This window comes from Trifolium pratense, linkage group LG3, assembly GCF_020283565.1.
Source record: "Trifolium pratense cultivar HEN17-A07 linkage group LG3, ARS_RC_1.1, whole genome shotgun sequence".
Taxonomy (NCBI): domain Eukaryota; kingdom Viridiplantae; phylum Streptophyta; class Magnoliopsida; order Fabales; family Fabaceae; genus Trifolium; species Trifolium pratense.
This window is the reverse complement of record NC_060061.1, coordinates 30,350,589-30,373,608: the sequence shown is the minus strand read 5'-3', so window position 1 is coordinate 30,373,608 and position 23,020 is coordinate 30,350,589. Positions and strand designations below refer to the sequence as shown.

Here is a 23,020-nt window from a genome sequence, read left to right as displayed (position 1 = left end):
CGAGCTATCATCAGTGACCAAGGCACTCATTTCTGCAACCGCACCATGGAAGCTTTGCTCCGAAAGTATGGAGTTGTGCACAGAGTCTCTACTGCATATCACCCACAGACGAATGGGCAAGCTGAGGTCTCAAACAGGGAGATCAAACAGGTTTTAGAGAAAATGGTGCAGCCAAACAGGAAGGACTGGAGTCGTCGTCTAGAAGACGCACTTTGGGCTCAAAGAACAGCTTTCAAGACACCCATTGGGATGTCTCCTTATCGACTTGTTTTTGTAGAAATAAAAAGTGCAGGTACTAACAAGGTGTTTAAAGTAAACGGACAGCGACTGAAGCTGTTCCATGAAAGCTTGGTGCCTGAAGAAGAGGGACATGTTGAAGAGCTCTCCTTGGAGAAGCCGTTCTACCCAGCAGCTACACCGTAGCCCCTCGGGTGTGTTCCTTCCTTTACTCTCACTTTGTGTTAAATATTACATTGCGGACACTGTCTGGTTTAAGTGTGGGGGAGGGACATTTTACATTTTTGTGTTAAAAATAAAAAAATAAAATAATAATAATAATAAAATAAATTATCATGAGTAGTCACATGTTCTAAGGCTAGGGCAGATAGCTGTAGGGTCAGTGAAATTTTTGGAGTTTTTTGTTTTGATACTTGACATGATAGTCTTTGCAACTTAATGCACAACTGCTTGAACACTGTCAAACTTAGTAATGTCTAGATAAACCTCTGAAATATTTATTCTTTAGACTAAGTTCTCTAATTTGAATATAATGGAGGTATGATTAGAACTAAGTGTGGGGGAAAGGCTAGAGTAACAGATGGACCGATCATTGCTATTAATTGAGAAAAAGGGAAACTGCTTAAGAACTAAAATTAATGAATATAATAAGTTCCTGTGCCTGAAACTGGAGGAACAAGTTCCTGTGCCCGAAACTGGAGGAACAAGTGCTGTGTAGGATGCTCTACTCTGAGTAACAGGTTGGACTTATTACAAGTAAGATCCCGTCAGGTGAAAAGGTGGAGTAGTACCTAAAGCTTAAAAACAATAAATAATAATAAACAATAATAAAGCTTGAAAGTAGTTGCCCCTGAGTTGATGTTGAAAAGCTTTGGATCTCTTGAAAAGAAATAGCCCCCCCCTAGTCTGAAATTCTGGTTAAATCTGAAATTATAGGAAAAGAATGACAGCTTAGCATCTAGAATGGTAGTTTCAGAGAGGGATCTTGACATTACTTTGGTTGACAGTGGGAGACAGTACACACACACACGCAAGATTATTATTGAAAGTTGATAGATAAGAATTGTGCCAATCTTTGAATTTTGACTCAAGGTTTGAAGCTTGAAACCTGGAATATGTTGACTGCTTGTGATTTGTTTTTAAGTTTTTCATTTGAGTTTTGCTCGGAGTGCAAAAGTTCAAGTGTGGGGGAATTTGATCAGTGCATTTTAATGCACATTCTTCTACTATTGTACTAGTGTATTCCTATGGTTTAATTTACTATTTTCACTATTTTAAGGTGTTTTTATATTTAAGTTTATTTCTAACTCTATTTTATTTTCGCACTTAATTTATGAATAAATAGCACTTTGACACCCTTCCGGTCCGCAGGTCATAACTGGAGTTACAAATATCGGATTGAGACGCGGGAAGATGCGTTGGAAAGCTGAGATCAAGAGATACGACTTTCATGTTGAGGCCAAAACCCAGTTCGGAGCGCAAGTGTGTCAAATAATTGCGTTTATGTTCCAGACGAATTTAATTTCAGCACAACTTTATATTTTTCGGCCCAATTGTTTTAAGGCCCGTTCCATGTATTATTTAAACCGAAAAAAAGGCAGCTAGGGTTATTCATTCACTGTTCACGGAAATAAGAAACCCTAGAGCAGCCACCACTTACATGGAGAACTAAATCTTTCTTTCAATTCGTTGGTGCAAGGAACTCGTTTTAAATTCTTGAGGTCTGTTTTAATAGCAAATTCCGTTTTATATTTATGTTCTGTTATGTCAATTCCATGTTCTTTATTTCAGTATGAAGTTGAATTATAATGATGCTTAATCACTTTAATTTGATTCGCACCGTGTTATTCAATTAGTTTATCGCTTGCATAGATTACATTGAATAGGAATTGACATAAACTTTGAGCGCTTAGCAAAAGGTGTTGATCGAATTCAGTAAGGATATTATTCTGTCATTAGTAACGCTTGTTTACTATTGCCTATGATTAGTTGAACGCATTCGACGCTTGTTTGAATGGAATTCGTATAAAATTGGTAACGCTTGTTTAATTCGGTTTTATAAATCAACCAGGACATAAGCATATAACGAATTTATTCTTTGTGAACCCTATGATAGAATCAAGAACGAGTTACCTAAAGCCAATGAATTGATCGTTTTAAATCAATTAAATTTCACATTTTTCTTACGTTCTGTTAACAAACCAAACCCCCCCATAATTTACAGTTTTTGAATTGTTTCTAATATAGATAAGCCGATTGTGAGTCTTAGGAGACGACCAAGGTTAACTGCCTTGTATTACTTTTTATTTAAATTATTATTTGACCACGAAACGACCGTGATCACTCAGCGGGAGTTTCTTCTTCTTTCACTTCAACACAAACATACATCAGAGGCATGCAACAGCGGAATTAAACACATCTAGCCTCACATAGCTTTATCAAAACTGAGAGAAATAAACTTGTTGAGGCAAAATGCAAAAATCCCAATTTGATGTTTTAAAGATAACAAACATCTTAATTATATTTTAAATGTAATTCTGATCTCATTGTTATCTAACAAGTGCTCTTGAGTGTTTTAATTAGTCAGGAACAATTAAGCTTCTAATCTCAATGATATTCATTATGTTTTGGCAAAAAGAGAAGCTTCAGGATCAGTCTGAGAATGATCTCTGGTTTAAATGCAACATTCTCCTCATGAACAAGAATAAATGCAAAAGCACTTATTTCATTAAGTCAATCATATACAAGACAAAGAAGCACTTTATCTTGGCTTTAACTCACAAGATCACAACAGTTCATGAACAATTAAGGCAATGAATAAATTGGAAGAAAAGTGACTTTCCTCTTTGGACAAAGTTAATGATCAAGCATGTGCAACATGATAAATTCTCAAGGCATCATCTCATCATGTGGATCAAGGATGTTTAGACAAGAATTACATAGACCAATAAGGATGAGACAACACACATTCAACTCATAGTTGTCATGTACCTTCAAAGACATTATTTAATGAACATTCTCCAAGAGATTAATTATTAATCAAGAAAAGGAAGTACATGGAAAGGACAAGTGAATAGTTATGCAAGGACACCACAACTGCATTCTCTTCACACTACAGCTGGCCACAGTTCTGCATCATTCTCCATTTGAAGATCAAGTGTAAAATTCACCCAGATTGGAGAACACTCTCAGAATGATGCTGAGAATGACTGTCCTTTGCTTTTGAAGTTGCAAGCTCATCTACAGCTGGCCAAAACGTGCCTAAATGGTCTATAACGGATATACTTGGTGAGGAAGCAATGAACAACTATCTACAGCCCATTGCAAGCTGTCATTATGGTCCTTTTAAGTGAAAATATGAAGAACAGCAGGGAGAACGTTCTGAGAAAGAACAGACTGAGCTTATCCACTCAACAATTCAGCATGAGCTATCTATTTTGAATCAACTAGCCGTTGGAGAACTTCCTTTGGGACCAAGGAACTGAAGACTCAAGGTTCAACTATAAAAGGAAGGCTTTGGCAACATTGAAGAGCAAGAGTTTAATCTACAACAATCAATCTACTTGTCTTTGTGATACAAGTTTTCAAGCTCTTCTTTAAAGATCTCTTTCACTCCATATTTTGTAATTATCATACTAGGATCAGTATCCATTTTGAGTGAACAAAGAGAGATTTTATTGTAACTAGCTTTTCAACTTAGTTTGAGTGAGAAAGCTTTAGATCCAAACCATTATCAAAATTGTAAAGATTGGCTCAATTCAATACATAACTATTGATTGAGTGACACCTCATAAAGTCTAGGAAGACTTAGGTAGATCAAGCAAATGAAGCTTGGAAGATTGTGATCTTGGATTAGATCAAAAGAAAAAGTGTATCTTGAGATCAGTAGAATCTCTTAGTGGACAATCTCACAGGAGCGTGGGGACTGGAGTAGCCCATACTATTAAGGGGTGAACCAGGATAAAATTATTGTGTCTCTTCTCTCCCTTAAACTCATATTAATTTTATGCAAACACTAACACACACAAATCACTTATTGTTTTTGTTTGCAGCTCAGAGATCGTTCTAAGATCATTCTCCTAACTTATATTATTTATTCTGAGATCATTCTAACGTATGTTTTGATATCTAATTTTTAAAAAGGACAATTTTTAAAGGTTCACAATTCAAACCCCCCTTTCTTGTGAAAAACTTTGCTACTTCAATTGGCATCAGAGCTCTGCCTCTAAGGTTGAGCATCTAACAAGTGCTAGAGGAAAAGATTCAGGAAGGAAGTAATGAATAAAAGCGCAAAGTTTATATCAGAGGGAGGATCTTCACATAGGCCACCACTATTTGAAGGAGATGACTACTACTATTGGAATGACAAGATGGAACTATTTCTTAGATCACAAGATACGCACATGTGGACAGTGATTGAAGTTGGTGATTATGCTCCATTAGTAAAAGACTCTACTACTCCAAAGACAAAAGATGAAATGACAACTCAAGAAGCAGATAGGGTACTTCTAAACACTAAAGCTCAATTATTTATTAAAAGTGCTTTGTGTAGGGAAGAATATGACAGGATCATGGAATGCAAAACGGCCAAAGAAATGTGGACAACACTCCAAACTCACCATGAAGGAACAAGTCGTGTCAAGGAAACAAGAATTGACATTGGTGTTAGAAAATTTGAGCTATTTGAAATGAAGGAAGATGAATCAATTGATCAGATGTATGGAAGATTCACAATTATCATAAATGAACTTAACTCATTAGGGAAGAAATTCTCTATACATGAAAGAGTGAGAAAAGTACTTAGATGTTTACCAAAAAGTTGGAGACACATAGTAACAGCAATCACAGAGTCAAAAGACCTCACTGAGGTTAAATTAGAAGATCTCATTGGATCTTTAAAAGCTCATGAGTCCATTCTCCAGGAAGACAAACCTATATATGAAAAACAAGATGATTGCATTAGATTCACAGACTAAAGAACGTTCTAAGAACAAAGAAGCAGTGGAGGAAGACAACAAGTTTCTTCAAGAAGATGATGAAGAAGAGTTAGCATTTTTATCCAGAAGGATACAAAAGCTAATGATGAGAAGAAATCAGATTAAGAAGAACTTTCCACCAAGAAGAAATGGATCTAAACCAGAAGTGGATGTCAGCAAAATACAATGCTATGGATGTAATCAATTTGGACACTACAAGAATGAATGTCCTAAACAAAAGAACTCTCCTTACAAATCCATGATGGTAACCTGGGATGAGTTGGATGAAGTACAAGAAGCAGAAGAAGAACAAGAAGCTAATGTATGTCTCATGACAAATGCAAACATTGAAGAGGTAACTCTAGATCCTTGCTCATCATGTCAAAAAACTGAACATCTCTTTGATAATCTACTATATGACTCTCAAATTCTAAATTCTAAAAATGGTCAACTTAGAGATGAAGTCACTAAGTTAACCAAAGAAAAAGATGAATATAAATCTGATAATGATATAATGAAGGAAATGATTAAAAATATGCAACTTGCACATGAAGGACTTTCTAAGCAAATTAAAGAACTTGGAGACAATCAGAAGATGAAAGAATATTCTATGATTCAAAAAGAGAATATCATTTTAAAACAAAAAGTGTCTAAACTTGAAAAAGACTTAACTAAATTTGTCAGTACCACAGAAACTTTTGAAAATATATTAGGATCACAAGTTAATTCATATAGTAGAAATGGATTGGGATACAAACCTTTTCAAAATAAGAAACTGATTGAAAATGTTTTTGTTCCTCATAAAGAAAAAAGATTTCAAAAATATAAATGCACATTTTGTCACAAGGATGGACATCTTGAACCATTTTGTTTTAAAAAGAAATCTCTCTATAGATCAGAACATTCTCAGAACAATCTGAAAAGAAATTTTTATTCAACACTGATCAGTGTAATTTGGCACATATTTTATGGCTTTGTACTTTGGCATATTGGAAGATTTTCTAGCCTAATATTAACTTTTTACCATGTTTCTAAACTTTGGGTCATAATTGAGCTCTAATGTATTTCTTTGATTAATTTTCGGATTGAGGTGTGCGAATATGCGTTGGAAAGATAAGAGAAAAAGCTACAACTTTCATGTTAAGGCTAGAACCCAGTTCGGAGCGCAAAGCAGTCAAATATTTACGTTTATGTTCCAGACTTTATGAAAATAATGTAATTTCGGGTCAAACTTATGTTTTTCGACCCGTAGCTTTTTAAGCCCAATTTTCTATGAGTACTTAAGCAAAAAACACAGCTAGGGTTTCAGAATTCTGATTTCACGCAAAAAAATAGAAAAGAAAGGCTGCCACATTCTCATGGAGAACTAGCAACCCTAGGTTGATCCATTGGTATACGGGAACATCGTTCATGACTTCTTGAGGTTCAATTCTTAATAGTAATTCAGTTTATTTATTTATTGTCTTCTCTTATCAATTCATGCTCTTTATTTATTTATGAAACTCGAATATAGTGATGTTTAATCTCTATTTTGAGTTATATATTGTGAGACTTTTCGGATTGATTCATCGCTTGTATGACTAGTTCGAATAGGAATTGATATAGGTTTTTTCGCGCTTAGCAAAAAAGGGTTGGTCGAAATCTGTCATGATACAAACCGTGTTCTAAGTGACGCTTGTTCACTACTCATGGTTAGTTGAACACATTCTTTGCTTAGCAAAAAAGGATTTATGATTTGTTTGTGTATACAAGCTTATAATATAAAAAAGAATATAAAAGATATTTGTTATATTTCAAGGAAGGTAAATTTTCTCTAACATTTTATTTTATAGAATAATGCTAGCAACACACTCTTTAACAAACACACTCCAACACACTCTCTTTTATTGGTTGAAATTCACATGGGTCCCATAAAAAATGTGGACTCATATAACTTTTATGGGACCCATGTGAATTTCAACCAATAAAAGAAAGTGTGTTGGAGTGTGTTTGTTAAGGAGTGTGTTGCTAGCACTCCTCTATTTTATATTCCAAAACCAACCTTTGAATAGCATGAGAAATTCTCTCTAATTAATGCACTAGCATTAAAATAAATTATTTGATTATATTTAATAAGGATATAAATGAAATTGTATCAAAGCATTTTTTATAAAAAGAACCAAATAAAAATTCCAAAATGTTTGTTATAAAAATGAGCTGATGAAGTATCTATATATATAATTCCTAGATAGTTCTCCTACTATCCATCTTAACCCTAATCCACATCACTCATTTACATCCAATTAAATCACACAATAATGTCACATCACTTCCTTATATTATATCATTTTCATCTCTATTTTTTTTGTTTCCACATCACTTCCTTATATTATATCATTCTCATTTCTATTTTTTTATTTTTTTTTTATATTATATCAATCTCATAATAAATAATAAAGAATTATGCTTCTCCAATTATCCAAAAATTGATGTCACAAGATGTTACAATTTTCTACATTATTATTGAATTATACCTCTCCAATTATCTACAGTAGTTTTCTGGAAGTAACCACCAGAAAAAAAAATTATCAACTTTTTGGGTTGAAGTCCAAAAATTGATGTCACAAGATGTTACATTTTTCTACATTATTATAACATTTCTCAGTGACAATGAAGATGAACATGGTTGGATTCTCTTTCAACATTTATCCCATTTAAATGTCAACCGTTTTCATAGAAACAACAAAGAGTTTATAATTTAGTCACACAAAAAAAATACGAAGATATACATTATTGACTTAATTACATTATAATTTTAGAGAAGAGTGAAGGTTATGCAAAAAGTTAGGTTATGGGATTGAAATATATAATAACCACTATTGCATTGGCGGGCACACCCCACCAAAAAAATAAATATATTTCATTCAATTTTGATGGTCCGTACTCATTCTCTATACATATAGGTATATATATTGGTTGGAGGAAGTGATAAGTACATCACTTTTATATTATTATTATTATTATTATTATAATTTTTATTTTATAATACTTATTGTTACAATTTATACAAATAATTTTTCAACATTATAATATAAAATACCACATAATACATGTGCATCGCACGGGTGTGGGACTAGTTAGGTATATACTTCATTTAATTGTCTTAATATGTACTGTAGCTGATAAAAATGTTTAGAATTGTTTTTGCTCAAAATGTTTGTCCAAAATGTAGTAATTTGTTTATCCATTAAATTTAATTTTAATTTCTCAATTAGTGAAACAAACCCACCATAGCTGTAAAAAAAAAAAAAGGAGGCAAGTACAAAATTTGTTGGAATAAAAGTTAAGAAACAGAAGGCGGATTCTAGTGTGGGTGAGTGCTTCATATAGCTCATCGGTGCATACTAAAATAATAAATCAGGACCGTTCTTTTACGATGGTACACCATAAAGTGTATGTATTTTATAATTTTTCATTATTCACATTCTCTTCCCTTCCTTTGATGTCTGTCAAGCTTTTCAAGCAAACAAACCATTGTAGAAAAACGTTGAATCAATAATAAGTTTCAAAAATTAAAATCAAAAGCTAACAAAGCACAGAGAACATAGTAATTTGGAAAGGGTTGAAGAAAAAGATAAATGGGTATGTGAAAAAATTCTGGTATTAAAAAATTCTTGTAAATAAAATGATACCCATATTTATTCACCTCATTATCCACACTTTTTGAAGAAAAATATGTTCTTAAATATATGAAATTCTATTTATGAAAATTTCGTAAACCACAACCCAGATCTGGATGAATTGGTATCATTGTAGAAATTACTGTTCACAATCTTCTTCAACTTTGGAAAAATTCGATATTTAAAAAACAAAAGGAGTATGCTACGGCTCCAATATAACTTTAATATTGTTATTAGAATTATTTTCATGTACTTGATTGACACTAAGATTCATCTTGTTCAACTGCAATTTTGGGGTATTTTATATTTTTTCACTCAATTTTGGAAACTCTGATGTTATATAGCAGTTTCGGTGAGTTTAATTGGCAATAAGATTTCTTTTGCAAAATTTTGGCAATGAGATTTTAGATCTAATTTACTTGATTTTGTTCATAAATCATAACCCCTCTAGTACTTTTTGTTTTTCAATCAAACTTTTGGTGGAAATATTGGGACTTGGGAGTAATCAATCATCCAAATTGGATAATGTTAATTGATACTATATTATGAAGGATGAACTCAGAATTTCTTGGACCCATAAAAAGTGTTACGTGTATATGGTGAACTCATACTGAAGAGAGAGAAAGGTGAACATTAAAATATGACAAGCTTTGCTTTGGTATGAAATCTTCATGATAGTTAATGTGGACATTCTAATCTAATGGTTAAAGTAACTGATGCACCGGTGCACTATATGACCAGGTTGCTCACGCTAGACTGAGCCGAAACAGAATTGTTTGTTTCCTTACAAGGGCGAGCAAAAAGAGGAACCACAAATCCCAATTTAATTACTACAGTACATATTCTAAACAAATTAAGACAATTAAATGAAGTAAACCAAAATCTCGCGATATAATGTCGGCGCGAGTGAACGAAATACGCCGAACGTCACAAAAGAGTACTTTGTCAAAGCCTACAATGAAAACTCGCCACGTACATGAAACTATTTCGATGGTGGACACGTAGGTGGGTCCCACGGTATTTAATTGGCTGTTTTTTGTTTAATGATCCAGCCTCACCCAATAAAAGACTCGTAACCCACCTTTCTCTTTCTCTTTCTTTTCACTTAACCACGGTTCGGTTTTTCGTGACACACCACCGTACGGCTCGTGCTTCTTCTCTCTCTCTCTCTCTCTCTCTCTCTTTATTTTTTTCTTTCTTTCTCCGAGCCGAACCGGTCGGTCATGCGTGTGTCACCAACCGTTTATTACAAACGTTCATTTTAACGCCTTCTCTATTATTCGTGTTTCCTTACTTCTTATAACAATAATCGTCTTGCTCTCGCGAGAACCCGGCGATTATTTCAGATCAGTCGGCAGGAGACCAAATCCGAAGATCTCGTTTGTTTCATTTTCTGATTTAGATTGAGAGGTGTAGAGAGTGTGGTAATGCGGTTTGAGAATTTGAGGTTTCCACATTTGGTTTGAATCTAGAATTGGATTTTGGATCGAGGTGTAATTGTTATTTATTGTTAATATCGGTGATTGATTGATTGATTGAATCAGAGATTTTAGGGTTTGTTATTGGGTACATTGAACGAAGGTAAGGTTATGAAGGAGCCGTTGTTGTGGGGGAGAGAAGAGAAGAGTGGGAACAAAAGAGGGAAAGTGAATTTGGAAGGGTTGTTGATGACGATGATGAGTAACAATAAAGTTGACAAGTTGAAGAATACCATGTCGGTTAGGTCGTCGAGGATGAATTTGTGGATGATAAGGGCTACAACATCGGTGATATTGTGGATTTGTATTGTTCAGTTAACTGCATTTGGTGATATGTGGGGTCCTAGAGTTTTGAAAGGTTGGCCTTCTTGTTTTACACATGAATCTGCAATCATGGAGTTTCCTTCTACGGTTCCCAGAGTTCTTCCACCCAAGAGTTAGTTACTACTCATCATTTCAGTTATTATATTATTATTATGATGATGTTAATGTTAATAACGTTATGTTGTAGTACTTAATTAATTTAATTTAATTTATAACACTAATAATGATTCAGTTATTATGACTACTGTGTTAAATGTTCTGATGCAAGTGTAATCAATGTTTTAGTATATTTTAAAATTTGGGATTTGGGATCATTTTTTTGCATTCTGCTGCCAGATTTTGTTAGTAATGAATTTTATTTGATGGAGTACTTCCCAATTGTTCCAGAGGGTCATAATTTTTTGTGTGATTGTTTGCAGGAGTTTATAAAAACAATGGTTACTTGATGGTGTCCTGCAATGGAGGATTGAATCAAATGAGAGCAGCGGTAAGTGGTTCATGCATCATGCGTTTGGTGTTTTACATTTTTTATAGTTAATTAATTAATTAATTAATAGTGTTGGAGGATTTTTTTTTAGTTTGATTTATTAACTTTCTGAGGTAATTGTACAGATATGTGATATGGTGGTAATTGCAAGATATTTAAATGTCACACTTATAGTCCCTGAATTGGATAAAGCTTCCTTTTGGGCTGATCCCAGGTTAGTTTCTCATTCCATCTGGGTATATTTGGTTTGACCTAACTACCATGTCTCTTTCCAATTACTGAGTATGGTTCTTGTATCAGTGAGTTCCAAGACATATTTGATTTGGATCATTTTATTACATCTTTGAGAGATGAAGTGCGGATATTGAGAGAGTTGCCTCCTAGACTCAAGCATAAAGTGGAAAATGGGTTTCTTTACAGCATGCCACCGATTAGTTGGTCTGATATGTCGTACTATAAGAACCAGGTTAGTGTTTTTAATCTTTGGGCTAATAAGTTCCATGATCTTAAAATGATTTCTGGTCTAAAACCTTAAATTAGTCTGTGTTTTCTCCCATATCATGCCTTCGATAATGTTTTTTCAAGTTTTTGGTTTGCTAATTCAAAAGCAAAATGATGTGGTTATTCTTTCAGATTCTGCCACTAATACAAAAGTATAAAGTTGTCCATTTGAATCGAACTGATGCTCGGCTGGCCAATAATGGGCAATCTTTAGAGATTCAGAAGCTGCGTTGCCGAGTCAATTTTAGTGCTCTTAGATTTACTCCTCAGATTGAGGAGTTAGGAAGAAAGGTGATCAATCTTCTGAGGAAAAATGGTCCATTTCTGGTTCTTCATCTGCGGTATGAGATGGACATGTTGGCATTTTCCGGCTGTACTCAAGGTTGCAACAGTGATGAGGTGGATGAATTGACAAGGATGAGGTGAGCAATCTGTGTAGTTTAGCTGTTTCAGAACTTTCAATCATGGAGTTTGTAAGGAAATTTAATATAAATCTTTCTTAACTTTCAATTTCCTGTACATTGGCAGATATGCTTATCCTTGGTGGAAAGAAAAAATAATCAATTCTGATTTGAAAAGAAAAGATGGTTTGTGTCCGTTAACGCCTGAGGAGACTGCCCTTGCGCTTAGGGCCTTTGACATTGATCAAAACATTCAAATTTATATTGCAGCTGGGGAAATATATGGTGGGAGTAGGAGAATGGCCAGTCTAGCAAAGAGCTATCCAAATTTGGTAACTAACTTAAGGCTTAAGTAAACCCTTTGAATTGCGATTCTTTTTCTTGTTTAATTTCCTCTTACTGGTTTGCATTTGATTACAGGTCAGAAAAGAAACACTGTTGGAACCATCTGAACTTCAGTTCTTCCAAAACCATTCCTCTCAAATGGCAGCATTGGATTATCTTGTCTCATTAGAGAGCGATATATTTGTTCCTACATATGATGGAAATATGGCCAAAGTAGTTGAAGGCCATCGCAGGTAAAGTTCAGCTAGTAATACGAAATGTTATTTGTCTACTCTACATGATTTGCTGTCCTACTCCTTCTTGCTCAACTAATTGTTCAAATGTTAATTTGTTCCGACCAATGCTAATAGGAAACTTGTTCCTTTATATTTCTTTAGGAGAAGATTTTTTGTGTACTGCCAATCTAAACACTTTTCTCCTAAATCATTGTTGTACCCACTTCTGCTCAATACCTGGCTATTTTTGCTTATAAAATATACCAGTTTTTGGCATAGATTATAAGTTTAAGCATAGTTATTTTTCACTCAATTTTTGTTCCTCATTGTTTGTTATGTATTTGGAATTCATAATACTTATGGCCAAGTGCATGACTTGTACCCTCCAATTCTTCTGCAGATACCTTGGGTTCAAAAAAACCATTTTATTGAACAGAAAGCTCCTAGTTGAGTTGATAGATCAATACACCAATGGAGCATTGAGCTGGGACCAATTCTCTTCAGCTGTGAAGCAATCTCATGCAGATCGCATGGGCAGCGCAACAAAAAGATTGGCAATCCCTGATAGGCCAAAAGAAGAGGATTATTTCTATTCCAATCCAGAGGAATGTTTAGAATCATCAGAAGACAATATGTTGAGTAGTACAGCTTGAGTGTAGTGTTCGAAAATAATGGAATTATACTTGTGTTCTCTACCAGTGCACCAGCTTTCTACCACAAATACTAAGTTAGACCAGTGCACCAGCTTTCTACCACAAATACTAAGTTAGACCAGTGCACCAGTTTTAGCAAAGCTGACAGCATTTAGTATGGAAGAGGGCAGTCATAGCGACTGTTAGACGAAGGGTTGGGAGTAGACTTTTCACAAAAAAAAAAACAGCTCGACGACGTCACCAAAATTTAGCCAGGGTTAGTTTATATATAAAATATGCAAATAAACCATCACATTCATGTATAGAAGTTACCCTGCCATTACAGGGTGAGGGCTGATCAAACTGCATTGTACGCGGAGGCATTCATATACAAGATTTCTTGGAACATGCAGTTCGTGGAAGCTTTATTCCTTGGTACCTCTCATTTTTTCTTTACTTCTCTTCTTAATATATAAATATATGGTGACATTTTCCTCTTTTACCACACTTGTTATCCATCACAACCTACCATTGTGATTTTGCTGGATACTTTTGTTTTATTTTCTCTAATTAATATATATTTTTGTTGATTTTGGTTCCACTTTTAAACATGGCACCGTATATATTTATCGTTATCTTTCAAACATTTGACAGCGTATTTGACAATTTTTTTATGTTCTAATATTATTTCTCTATTGCGTCAAAAATATTATTTCTCTATTTTTTTTATTATTTTTTTTCCGACTATAATTGTAAGCAAAATTTTACTTTTCAATTACTAGATACCGGAAATCTAAAGAGCAAAGTTTTACTTATAATTATTGCAAAGAGGGAATATTAATTTATAATAATTGCTTAATAATGTTATCTCATCCCATAAAATCTCATATAACCAATAAGAGTATGAATAGGGAACTCTTGTCCTCGTGACTCTTCTGACTACAGTATTTTCTACCGTTAGGATGGAACTAAGCAAGTTGTATCGGTTGTTGTGCTTATCGTATAATTTGACGAATTTGGAGTTGTTGGCTTTCTTTGTTGATGGTATATGTTCACGAATAAGACAGATTAAAATCGCAACCAATAAAAACAACTCAGAAGTATTCGTTAAGCTTTTTTTATTTTATTATTCATTTACACAGTCAGCAATGATAATGATTTATGTGGTATTTGAACTTTGAATGAAGAATATCATTTGCGAATACCTCTTTTGGCATCTTGCCGACTTAATTAAGTTGGTCGTTGGTTGTATTATATCACGATCACGATAAATTGAGGATTATGATGTTTCTTCATTTTTATGTGAATATCTTCTGGCATTTTACATCTTCTAGACTTTCATGTCGGTGAGGTCAAAATGAAATGTTAAGAGAATCCTTAATGTACTACCTGAATTTAAATCAAAAGTGTGGTTTAGTATTAAAAATAATATTTTTTATATTTTTTAAAAAGTTGATTATACGGAAAATACAAAATTGGACTATACAAATTAATGAAATGCTATGAACTTATTTTTATCAAATAAAAAATAATTGACTATAAAAGTTTCAAAACATCTTTACTTTATATTAATTAATACATATAGTTTAGTAGTAGTGCCTCAAAAGTATTAATTAGCACTTTAACTTGCGAAGCTTTGTCTTTGAAGCAAAATCAGATTACATGCATAAACAAAGTGTGTTAAAAACATAAATTTTCAAGAGTATTTTTATCTACCTTGGAGAGATGTAAAAATAAATACACCTTAAGATTTTCCTTGTCTTGGAATATGGCATTATTCCTTCATTCTAAATTTTGTCTACAAAAAAAAAAAAATCTACTTTCTATTAATGAGTTTAATAGAGATGTACTAACCTTATAAAATAGTTTTACATAAACTACTTTTCAAAAATACCTCTAATATAGTACTATATTTTTATTAGATGTTAGTGTAAAATTAAAGAGTATTTGCTATATATATGGACAAAATGGAAAGAAAAAAAAAAAGTTTTTCCATCAAAAAATCAAATTCGAAGAGCAAATGAAGATTGAGACGAACAGTTTTCGAAGGACATATGTTCTACGTGTGACATGCATCTCGGGTTGCTTGGATTGGGCCTTGACCCACTCCAGAACAATAAGGATCTTGAGCCCCTAAAACATATGGTCAATGGTTCGATTCATGGATCTTGTGTATGGAAATAATTCAGTTGGGAAGAGAGAATTCACCTTGTGTATTACACATGTTCTCCAACAAGATTAGTCATCACTAACAACGATGAAAATTATGTACTTATATCATAGGAACCCAAAAATGATTTTGTTAAATAGTACTCAATTTTTATTGAACGCTAGTGTAAAATTAAAGAGTAAATGAAATTCTTAATGAGGATTTCTAAAATTTTGGCCGTAAGTCATGCTAAATGTAGAGATGTGTGTTACGTTACGTTAAATCGTTAGTAAATGATGTTACCTTAACATAAATTTGAAATTTTTTTTTTGAGGATTACTAAATCACAAAAGAGAAAACGTAAGAGGCTAAAATCACTTAAAAATAGTGGAAATCAAAATGTCTCAATTACGATTTTTTAAGGCCAAAAATCAATTAAACATTCTAAAGATCTCAAATTATTGTCTTTTTCGAAGCAATAGATCTCAAATTATTTTTTCAATCGAACTTGCTGGTGTCAAATACTAATCTTCTCTCTGTCAACTATAATAGACTTCTTGATGGTGAGAGGCTGAAAGAGCCATAACATTGTAAATTGATATTCGAATACACTGGTCATTGTGTAGGCCTTAGGGGTTGTTCAATATATATATAAAAAACAAAAAGGCATTTTTTTTTTTGGACAAAAAGGTTTATTTTTTTAGTTTTCATCACCAGTATTCGGCTTACTGGATCGATTAATTGATTCGAGGTTCAATTTTGGCATTAAGTGATTTCAACCCCCTCCCAATTGTAGTTACAGAGATTGAACCGTAATCCTTCCTACAAAGTCCAACGTCAATCACCACTAAATCAACAAACTGACGATTGGTTGTAAAAAAAGACTTATTTGAATAATCAATTTCCATTATTTTGTCACATTTGTTGTTAACACCAAAAAAGAAAGGAACCCAATTGATGTCCTTTTCATCGTGCAAGGTATGACAATTTGTGGAAAGTAAAAACTAAAATTGGTAAGTTGTGTGCTTCATCTTTATATGGCAAGTTGGCAAGTACTACTTGTGGATCTCCGGTGCTATAAAGCAACATTTACTAAAAATCCATGAATTGAATAGGTGACTTCCAAATTAGCATCGTTTTCAACGAAAATAACTTCAAAACCAACAAAATGCTAACTTATCGTATTTTAGTTGAAGGGTTGTCTTCGTCAAATTAAGAGTTTGTAGACAGCAAGAAACTAGCTAGCGGCCTAGCGTCCACTCGCAAAGCAAGTGAGAAGGTCGCTAATTCTCACACATATTAATCCGTTCGTTGCAATATAAGTTTTGTATAAAAAATACTCTTAAATTATAAGTCATTTTACAAATATTAATGTTATTTTTTCTGTCATACTTGTAATTATTTATTATTATAGGTTCTTTTAGCTTTTAATTTATTTTTTTCATACTATCAATCAAACTTAATTTTGTAAAATAAATAATAATTTTTCATTCTCTCATTCTCGTATAAAATTAATTGCACTCCTTGACTTATAACTTATAAATTTTCATTCTCGTATATTATAAATTGCATCCAGTCCCTGTGAGCTTGATTTAGTTGGTAGGGATATTGTACTATATGCGTAGAAGCCCGGGTTCGAACCTGAGACACTCCGCTTATTCACCTTTAAGGTGAATTTTCTAGCCAATAGGCTACTTGACAAAAAAAAAAAAAAATGCATCCACTGTACTTTTGGAGTCGGTCTCAAAGATGACATGAGAAATACCTCGCCGAGTCATTTCCTGCATAGCTTCCATCAACGAGATGTCCCATATGATCCCCCACACACCAACTCGCACTTGTTCTTCCTATTGCATTGGGAAACCCGCGTCAACATTGTATTTATACCATCCGATTGAAGGTTTTTGCCACTGCTGACCAGGCGCGCGCGTTGCCGTTCCTGCACTATAGGAAGGTTAATTCGCTGTTTCTGGTGCGAAAATTCTGCATTTCATGTCATTCTTGCCACATAACCGATGCTTTAAATCCCAAGTCGCGACCCGGTTCTTTTTTGTCATTCCAAACACAATTTTTTCTATTATTCCACAGAACCCAAATCATCATAGCAAGTTAGCAACTTGTCCAGCCAGTCTTTCATCCTCAAAGCGGCATATATCCATATATAGTTACATTTTTAACCTTATTGTAGTGATGCATACGTGGTGATAATACACTATTCAATTCAGCCCCGTGTCATGCCGTGACATTGTTATTAGAAACAAATAGAGTATGCCAATCATCTTCAGCTTGTTGATCACATAATGAACAATTCACGGGACAAGGTGTAAACCTATCTAGTAGTCGACATCAGGTTGGTAAGCATCCTTTATGAATTCTCCATAACAAGTGTTTTGCTTTTGGTGGAGCATGTATTTTTCAAAGTCTCTTCCAATCACCTTCACTTTGTAATGCTTCAAAATGCCCTGTTTGTTTCAACATCAAGTTATAACCACTCTTAACACTATAATTTCCACAAATATTATGACACCATACTAACTTAATTATCTTCATCACCCACATCAAACAAAGGCACATTAAGTATAGTATTAGCAATGTCTAAGGGAAATAAAGACTCAACTTTCCCTCTATCCCATACTTTCATATAAGGAACAAACAATTGATCGACATACATATCATACACAACTTGCATTTGTGGTGCTCTCACCTTAGTCCATCCCAGTGGCAAAGCCAGGACCCTGGCTCAGAGGGTGCTATTGAAATTAATCAACCAAATAGAAAGATAAATATATAACATCTGGATATATATGAGAATTGATAAAGTTTGTTACCAGTTTGAGAAGAAGAGCACCTCTTTATATATCCTAAATAATAGAACCGTTGATGACTATATAAGGCAAAAGATAATATTTAATTACAAATTAAACTAATTTGACTAATTGACAGCTAATAACATTAACTAATACTAATTACAAATTAATTGATTTGATCAAGTAATATCAGTAGGTAAAACTCCCCCACAAGCTGGACTGTGGATGTCATGAAGGCCAAGCTTGGATATGAGATGAAGGAATTGGGGACTGTGCAAAGGTTTTGTAAGAACATCGGTTGTTTGTGCAGCAGAAGGTACGGGAAAAAGTCGGAGCAGGCCACTTTGAATTTTCTCTCGGATGATGTGGCAATCTATTTCAATGTGTTTAGTACGTTCATGAAGAGTGGGATTATGGGCAAGGTAGATGGCGGATTTATTGTCGCAGAAAACAGAGGCAGGTGAAGAGAAAGAGATGCGCAGATCTTTAAAGAGGTACATCAACCACTGCAGTTCACATGTAAGGCTTGCTAGTGCACGATATTCTGCTTCAGTGCTTGATTTGGAGACGGTAGACTGCTTCTTGGATTTCCATGAAATAAATGAGAGAGGAGCCAAGAAACACGCAATAGCCCGTGACTGATTTCCTAGTTGTAGGACAAGTTGCCCAATCAGAATCTGCAAAACCAGAAAGTTTTAAATTAGAAGTTGATGAATAGAACAATCCTTTGGCAGGGGCAGTTTTCAGATATTGTAAAACTCTAACAGCAGCTTGGTAGTGAACTTGTCGAGGTTTTGAGACAAATTGACTTAATTGTTGGACGACAAAAGATATATCAGGACGAGTAGTAGTTAAGTAGATAAGTCTGCCTATGAGTCTTCTATATTGAGTTTCATCATTATAAAGTGGGGAATCTGAATTTTGGAGTTTTAGAGAGATATCATAAGGAGTAAGAGTGGACTTTCCAGCAAGATTACCACTATCTTCTAGAAGTTCAAGAGTATATTTTCTTTGATTAAGTAAAATACCTTCTTTGTTTCTAGCAACCTCAAGACCTAAGAAATACCTCAAGGGACCAAGGTCTTTAATTTTAAAACGATCATTAAGAAAAGATTTAACATTCTTGATTTCAGATATATCATTTCCAGCCAAAACAATGTCATCAACATATACTAATAGTGCAGTAAATGAAGAATCATTAAATTTTGTAAAAAGAGAAAAATCAGAAGAGGATTGCAAATAACCAAAGGAAATGAGAGATTCAGATAACTTAGAATACCATTGTCTACTTGCCTGCTTGAGACCATATATAGATTTTTGAAGCTTACATACCTTGGTTGTTCCAGTATCTGAATTATGGATGTTAATACCAGGAGGCAAAGACATAAAAATTTCTTCATGGAGATCCCCATGTAAGAAAGCATTGTTAACATCAAGTTGTTCAAGATACCAACCTTTAATGGAAGCTAAAGCAAGTAAAGTTTTAACAGTTGTTAGTTTAGCAACAGGTGAAAAAGTATCAAAGTAATCAACACCTTCTAATTGAGTATACCCTTTAGCTACTAGTCTAGCCTTATACCTTTCAATAGAGCCATTAGCATGATATTTAACTCTATAAACCCATTTGCAACCAATAGGAACTTTACCTTTAGGAAGGTCTACTATGTACCAAGTATTATTAGCATTGAGAGCATCTATTTCTTCTTTCATAGCGGTTATCCAACAATTATGTTTGCTGGCCTGATTAAAGGTTTTAGGTTCAACAATAGAGGAAATGGATAGACAAAATTGTTTGTAAGAAGGGCTGCATTGCTCATAAGTGAGAACAGAGGATAAAGGAAACACAGATGACTGTTTTTTATGAAAGGAGGGGGAAGAAGAAGTAAGAAGGCTGCAGTGGTAATCTTGTAGATAGGAAGGCTTATTTTTAATGCGGGTAGACTGTCTAATAGGAGCAGGAACAGCAGGGGAAATTGGTGTAGGGGTAGTATCATTTGGCATGTTGGTATCATATGGTGTTTGAGCATTATTTGGTGTAATGTCAGTAGGTATGTTGGTGTCATTAGGTATGTTGGTTTCATTTGGTGATAAGGTAATAGGTTCAAGGTCTTGACTATCCATATCAAGATTAGGAGTACAAATGGAAGTAACAGAGGTATTTTTCTTTGAAAATGGAAAAATAGTTTCATAAAATATAACATTTCGAGAAATAAAGAATTCATGACTAGTAATATCATATAAAAAATATCCCTTTGTACCATCTCTATAACCTAAAAATATGGATTTTCTAGCACGAGTATCAAACTTAGTTCTATGATTTTGAATAGTAGAAGCATATGCTAAACAACCAAAAGATTTTAAATGCAAAAAAGTAGGGGGTTTTTGATAAAGAAGATTATAAGGAGTATTGTTTTTAAGAAGAGGTGTAGGTATCCTATTTATTAAATGAACAGCATGTTGAATAGAAAAATGCCAAAAATTAGAAGGTAAAGAAGCTTGAAAAGAAAGGGATCTAGCAACATTAAGAATGTGTTGATGTTTCCTCTCAACAATACCATTTTGTTGAGGGGATTCAACACAAGATCTTTGATGAACGATCCCTTTAGAGAGAAAAAAATCAGTCATAAGAAATTCACATCCATTGTCACTTCTTAAACACTTAAGTTTGGTATTAAATTGATTTTCAATATAAGAGATAAAGTTAATAATATGATTTCTAGTTTCACTCTTAAGTTTCATGAGAATAATCCAAGTAAATCTACTATAATCATCAACAAGGGTGAGAAAATATCTATGTCCAGATACAGATGGTGTAGCATAAGGACCCCATATATCAGCATGTAATAAATCAAAAATGTTACTAGAATGAGTGATGCTATAAGGGTAAGGAAGAGTTCTTTGTTTAGCAAAATGACAAACATCACAAGGAGTATTTTTATTATTATTCTTGTAAGTAATAAAAGGAAAATTTGAAGCAATACATTTGTGAATAGAATCTGAAATATGACCTAACCTACAATGCTTTCTTACATGGGAATCTGAAATATGACCTAACCATATTGAAATTAATCAACCAAATAGAAAGATAAATATATAACATCTGGATATATATGAGAATTGATAAAGTTTGTTACCAGTTTGAGAAGAAGAGCACCTCTTTATATATCCTAAATAATAGAACCGTTGATGACTATATAAGGCAAAAGGTAATATTTAATTACAAATTAAACTAATTTGACTAATTGACAGCTAATAACATTAACTAATACTAATTACAAATTAATTGATTTGATCAAGTAATATCAGTAGGTAAAAGGTGCAATGTTGGGTTACAAGAAAAATTCGGAAGATTATTCATATTGAGTTTAGAGCAATAATATAAATGATTTGGACATTACATCTTAATCTAAAATTTTATGACAAAATCAAACCAATAAAAAAAAATATTAAGTTTGGTTTGATTTAATTGGGTTAAAATTTATCAAAGAAAAATAGAGTATTATTAAAATTTAAAGCAAGCACAACATACAAATTATACAATTTATAACTAAAGTCATGTATATATTTTCCATATTAAACATCAATAATTTTTTAGCCTAATGGATTAATTACTTTTAACAACCAACTTTCATGACTTAGAATCAATTATTTGATTCGAAATATTAATTTTAATTGTATAATCACCACTATATTATTATTATTATTATTATTATTATTATTATTAGAGCAAAGGATATAGCCGTCATATTATTATAGGTTTGTCAGAACACAACACAAAGCAAAAAAAAAAAAAAAGACATAAAATTAGGGTGCAAAGTGTAAAATTCAGGGGTTCATTATCCGAAAAAACAATATTTTTGGTACAAATTATTAAGATCCAGGAGGTGCAGCTGCACCCTCTCACTTGTATGTGGCACCGCCACTGGTCCATCCTCCTCTCTAAGCCACGGTTCACCCATAACTTTAATATTGGTACTGTTTCCTATCTTCCACCTACAATCATTAATAAGTACTTGACATGACTTTCATATACTTCGCCAAGTATAACTCGGATTACCATAAAGATGAGATTCAAAAAGAGATGAATTAGGAAAGTACCTTGCTTTATAGATTTTTGCTACTAAAGAGTTTGGTTGCATCATGAACTTACACCCTTGCTTAGCTATCATGGCTATGTTAAAAAGGTGTAGATTACGAAAACCCATACCTCCCATTTCCTTCGGGTATGCCATTCTCTTCTCTCTCATGACAACCATCTTAGACCATCTTCAATGGTGTAGTACATATTAGATACTCATGGTACTTATTAGGTACTACCATTGGAGCAAATACATTTGAGTACCTATTAGGTACCACTTCTCACATAAGAACTCTCTCTCCTCTTGGACCCACCTTATTTTAGATTAAAATATTCTTTTTATGGGACTCACACACATTTTTGAATTTGTGTGGAATTATTGATATGACCCATTTAGAACTTTTTAAGAAATGTTAAGTTGAAGAAGTTGAGTACTTATTAGGTATTATTATTAAAAAATAATAAATGAGTGATGTGTCCATGTAGGATGCAATTAAGTAATCAAAATTAGAGTTCTTCATTGTGGATGCTCTTATATTTTTATTTTTGGCTCAAACATCTTTGCACTACAACTGCATTTTGAAATATTCGTTTCCTCTGACTTTCCACGTCATTAACTTTGCATTGTTTAAGACTACATACAATGGTTTCAACACCAAAAAAATATTCAACACCCACTTTTTCACTCCACATCATTTTCTCTTTCTTCCACCTAATCATTCAACACACAT

General features: G+C 33.4%; 1 protein-coding gene across 1 annotated transcript; it reads left to right on the top strand.

Moving 5' to 3' along the window:
* Positions 1–9,920: 9,920 nt before the first annotated feature.
* On the top strand, positions 9,921–13,856 carry LOC123913721 (rhamnogalacturonan I rhamnosyltransferase 1-like). Its single transcript, XM_045964557.1, has 8 exons — positions 9,921–10,786; positions 11,094–11,161; positions 11,287–11,375; positions 11,462–11,627; positions 11,795–12,084; positions 12,191–12,395; positions 12,484–12,641; positions 13,024–13,856. The coding sequence occupies exons 1-8, from the start codon at positions 10,462–10,464 to the stop codon at positions 13,274–13,276; spliced, it is 1,554 nt and encodes a 517-aa protein (XP_045820513.1). The 5' UTR covers positions 9,921–10,461; the 3' UTR covers positions 13,277–13,856.
* The last annotated feature ends 9,164 nt before the right edge of the window (positions 13,857–23,020 follow it).